Raw genomic sequence first — 5,000 nt, forward strand, 5'->3', positions numbered from 1 at the left:
ACCTGCCTTGTTGATAGTGTTGTTAAGAAGTTAGAAACTAGGGCCTTGTGGGACCTGCCTTGTTGATAGTGTTGTTAAGAAGGTAGAAACTAGGGCCTGTAGGACCTGCCTTGTTGATAGTGTTGTTAAGAAGGTAGAAACTAGGGCCTGTAGGACCTGCCTTGTTGATAGTGTTGTTAAGAAGGTAGAAACTAGGGCCTGTAGGACCTGCCTTGTTGATAGTGTTGTTAAGAAGTTAGAAACTAGGGCCTTGTGGGACCTGCCTTGTTGATAGTGTTGTTAAGAAGGTAGAAACTAGGGCCTGTAGGACCTGCCTTGTTGATAGTGTTGTTAAGAAGTTAGAAACTAGGGCCTTGTGGGACCTGCCTTGTTGATAGTGTTGTTAAGAAGGTAGAAACTAGGGCCTGTAGGACCTGCCTTGTTGATAGTGTTGTTAAGAAGTTAGAAACTAGGGCCTTGTGGGACCTGCCTTGTTGATAGTGTTGTTAAGAAGGTAGAAACTAGGGCCTGTAGGACCTGCCTTGTTGATAGTGTTGTTAAGAAGTTAGAAACTAGGGCCTTGTGGGACCTGCCTTGTTGATAGTGTTGTTAAGAAGGTAGAAACTAGGGCCTGTAGGACCTGCCTTGTTGATAGTGTTGTTAAGAAGTTAGAAACTAGGGCCTTGTGGGACCTGCCTTGTTGATAGTGTTGTTAAGAAGGTAGAAACTAGGGCCTGTAGGACCTGCCTTGTTGATAGTGTTGTTAAGAAGGTAGAAACTAGGGCCTGTAGGACCTGCCTTGTTGATAGTGTTGTTAAGAAGGTAGAAACTAGGGCCTGTAGGACCTGCCTTGTTGATAGTGTTGTTAAGAAGTTAGAAACTAGGGCCTTGTGGGACCTGCCTTGTTGATAGTGTTGTTAAGAAGGTAGAAACTAGGGCCTGTAGGACCTGCCTTGTTGATAGTGTTGTTAAGAAGTTAGAAACTAGGGCCTTGTGGGACCTGCCTTGTTGATAGTGTTGTTAAGAAGGTAGAAACTAGGGCCTGTAGGACCTGCCTTGTTGATAGTGTTGTTAAGAAGTTAGAAACTAGGGCCTTGTGGGACCTGCCTTGTTGATAGTGTTGTTAAGAAGGTAGAAACTAGGGCCTGTAGGACCTGCCTTGTTGATAGTGTTGTTAAGAAGTTAGAAACTAGGGCCTTGTGGGACCTGCCTTGTTGATAGTGTTGTTAAGAAGGTAGAAACTAGGGCCTGTAGGACCTGCCTTGTTGATAGTGTTGTTAAGAAGTTAGAAACTAGGGCCTTGTGGGACCTGCCTTGTTGATAGTGTTGTTAAGAAGGTAGAAACTAGGGCCTGTAGGACCTGCCTTGTTGATAGTGTTGTTAAGAAGTTAGAAACTAGGGCCTTGTGGGACCTGCCTTGTTGATAGTGTTGTTAAGAAGGTAGAAACTAGGGCCTGTAGGACCTGCCTTGTTGATAGTGTTGTTAAGAAGGTAGAAACTAGGGCCTGTAGGACCTGCCTTGTTGATAGTGTTGTTAAGAAGGTAGAAACTAGGGCCTGTAGGACCTGCCTTGTTGATAGTGTTGTTAAGAAGGTAGAAACTAGGGCCTGTAGGACCTGCCTTGTTGATAGTGTTGTTAAGAAGTTAGAAACTAGGGCCTTGTGGGACCTGCCTTGTTGATAGTGTTGTTAAGAAGGTAGAAACTAGGGCCTGTAGGACCTGCCTTGTTGATAGTGTTGTTAAGAAGGTAGAAACTAGGGCCTGTAGGACCTGCCTTGTTGATAGTGTTGTTAAGAAGTTAGAAACTAGGGCCTTGTGGGACCTGCCTTGTTGATAGTGTTGTTAAGAAGGTAGAAACTAGGGCCTGTAGGACCTGCCTTGTTGATAGTGCTGTTAAGAAGGTAGAAACTAGGGCCTTGTGGGAATTAGCTGAACTTTACTACGACTAGATAATTAACCTTTTAATTTATTATTATTATTATTATTATTATTATTATTATTATTATTATTATTATTATTGTTATTATTATTATTATTATTATTATTATTATTATTATTATTATTTAAACCATTTCATTTTATTTATATGCTTAATGACCGATGTTGAAGCAACAGACTGACAGAATGAATCATGGGAGGATATATATATTATATCTTATAAATCGATTCTATTCTACAGGTAAACATGCTTGGATCATGTCTGTTATTTACATATATGTTACGTATTATTTTTTTTAAATAGGTGCAATTATTCATTTTTGTACTTTTTGCCCTAATTTCGTGGTATCCAATTGGTAGTTACAGTCTTGTCCCAAGACGCGAACGTCGAGGGCCGTGCGTCCTCCCCGAAACACGACCCCGCCAAGTCGCACTGCTTCTTGGCACGCTGCTCGCTTAACCACGGAAGCCAGCCGCTACCAATGTGTCAGAGGAAACACCGTACAGTTGGCAACCAGAGGCCAGCTTGCATTGCACCCAGCCGCCACAAGGAGTCGCTAGAATGCGATGGGACAAGGACATCCCAGCCGACCAAACCCTCCCCGTAACCCGGACGACGCTGGGCCAATTGTGCGGCGCCTCATTGGTCTTCCCGGTCACGGCCAGCTGCGACACATCCCGGGATCGAACCCGGATCTGTAGTGACGCCTCTAGCACTGATCAGTGCCTTAGACCGCTGCGTCACTCTGGAGGCCCGTGAAATGATTTAATTGAACTTTTATTTGTACAAATAAAATGCCAGCCTGCATTAGCAACCAATATTATTGCAGGAATGAATGTTTTTTTTTTGTTTTGTCCTCAGGACTTGTCAAAATAAGACATTACAGACATCAACAGCATATGTCAATGAAGTGACAGTGCAGCTTTTGTGATTGGACAGTGAGCATTCTAGGCATTGTTGTTGATCCTGTTATACACTGGCTATTTTGGCACCGTGTCTGTGGTGCTAACTCTGAAAAGTTGGGTGCTAATCTTGGTCTGGAGCGGGGGCCAGCTAAACCTGGGCTAAGCCCACTTTATAAAGTGTGAACACTCGCTTAGTAGGCATAGGCACTATGGACTACTTCAAAATGGAGATGGCCTCAATGCTCAGTGCTCTCACAAGACGTCATAATGGGACAGACACAAAGAGTGATCTAAGTCTATGATGTCTCTACCTCTCTCTGCTTGGCCAGGGTGGTCTCCAGTTCCTGCTCCCTCGTCTTCAGCTCCTCAGCAATCTTCTGTCTTCTGTCCCACTGTCTGATACTGTCCTTTAACGTGAAGTACAGTCATCATCATCATCATCATCATCATCAGCCATGAAATAGTTAGAGCTGAAATACATCACACCGTGTTTTTCTGGGTCTACGGTGCTGTACCCATTGGAGAACCCATTGGAGAACCCATTGGAGAACCCATTGGAGAACCGCTCACATTTACCGACTCAGTTAAGCCCAAATCGCAGTGAACTAGTAGACGTAAAGTACCTCGCTACACCTCGGTGGCAGTACGATTGGAGAAATGGGGCCAGAATTGGGGCGATATATGCCGAGGCAGGTGTAGCAAAGGAAATCATCGTGGCAACCGAAGTAGGTGCTGTGGTCCCGTCTATTGTAAATCGGGGGGTGGCTGTGCAGCCGGTGAACAGAAGAGCAGCAACACTCTGCCAATTCTCAGAACGGAGATTGTTTAATCCAAGCTTAGACTAAAGTTGAATCAATATGTCTCGTACGATCGCTCAACGATTCATTAGTATTCTACTTAGACTGAATATGGTTACATAGTACAACGTTAGACTCTACTGTCGGGCCAACAACACCACAGAATAAGGACATTTTATTGTAGATTGTGTTTTTACCATTCAGCACAATGTTCATGTGGCCTGAAGTCAACAGCTCGAAGCACTAAGCTTAGTAGGATTCGTGTCGGTGTTGTTGCTAAACAACAACAACCCCGTCTACAGCCCAGCAGACTATTTACATTCACAGAGCAACATACAGTAGTGAGTGCATACCTATTCATACTTTATTCGCAGACCAGATAGCTACCTGAGCGAGTCGTTTCTCTCTCTCCTCTCTGTTCTGACTCTCCATCTCCTCATACATGGACCGAACCACCCTGTCGTGGTCACTCTCCCGTCTGAAACACAACAACACATTAGAGTATGTTAGTAAGTATGTTCCTAGTAAGTATGTTAACCATAAGTATGTTAACCGTAAGTATGTTGGTAAGTATGCTAATAGCATGTTAGTAAGTATGTTGGTAAGTATGCTAATAGTATGTTAGTAAGTATGTTAACCGTAAGTATGTTGGTAAGTATGCTAATAGCATGTTAGTAAGTATGTTAACCGTAAGTATGTTGGTAAGTATGCTAATAGCATGTTAGTAAGTATGTTGGTAAGTATGCTAATAGCATGTTAGTAAGTATGTTAACCGTAAGTATGTTGGTAAGTATGCTAATAGCATGTTAGTAAGTATGTTGGTAAGTATGCTAATAGTATGTTAGTAAGTATGTTGGTAAGTATGCTAATAGTATGTTGGTTAATATGTTGGTAAGTATGCTAATAGTATGTTAGTAAGTATGTTGGTAAGTATGCAAATAGTATGTTAGTAAGTATGTTGGTAAGTATGCTAATAGTTTGTTGATAAGTATGTTACTAGTAAGTATGTTGGTAAGTATGCTGATAGTATGTTAGTAAGTATGTTATTAGTAAGTATGTTAATAGTAAGTATGTTGGTAAGTATGCTAATAGTATGTTAGTAAGTATGTTATTAGTAAGTATGTTAATAGTAAGTATTTTGGTAAGTATGCTAATAGTATGTTGGTAAGTATGTTAATAGTAAGTATGTTAATAGTAAGTATGCTAATAGTATGTTAGTAAGTATGTTACTAGTAAGTATGTTAATAGTATGCTAATAGTATGTTAGTAAGTATGCTAATAGTATGCTAATAGTATGTTAGTAAGTATGTTAAGAGTAAGTATGCTAATAGTATGCTAATAGTATGTTAGTAAGTATGTTAATAGTAAGTATGCTAATAG

At 41.4% G+C, this 5,000-nt stretch overlaps 1 protein-coding gene across 4 annotated transcripts in view; it reads right to left on the reverse strand.

The window, feature by feature from the left end:
• The window catches only part of cracr2b (calcium release activated channel regulator 2B), a 74,011-nt gene that overhangs the window by 58,300 nt on the left and 10,711 nt on the right, over window positions 1–5,000 (reverse strand). For all 4 annotated transcript variants that reach the window (XR_004211138.1, XM_031832912.1, XM_031832913.1 and 1 more), the window contains exons 7-8: window positions 4,008–4,098; window positions 3,135–3,230 (exon numbers count right to left, since the gene is read on the reverse strand). Coding sequence is in view for 3 of the 4 variants with exons in the window: in XM_031832912.1 (XP_031688772.1) it covers window positions 3,135–3,230; window positions 4,008–4,098 (187 nt within the window). In the remaining variant the exon portion in view is untranslated. The remainder of the gene's footprint in view (window positions 1–3,134; window positions 3,231–4,007; window positions 4,099–5,000) is intronic.

The sequence above is a fragment of the Oncorhynchus kisutch genome, linkage group LG10, assembly GCF_002021735.2.
Source record: "Oncorhynchus kisutch isolate 150728-3 linkage group LG10, Okis_V2, whole genome shotgun sequence".
In the NCBI taxonomy this organism is placed as follows: domain Eukaryota; kingdom Metazoa; phylum Chordata; class Actinopteri; order Salmoniformes; family Salmonidae; genus Oncorhynchus; species Oncorhynchus kisutch.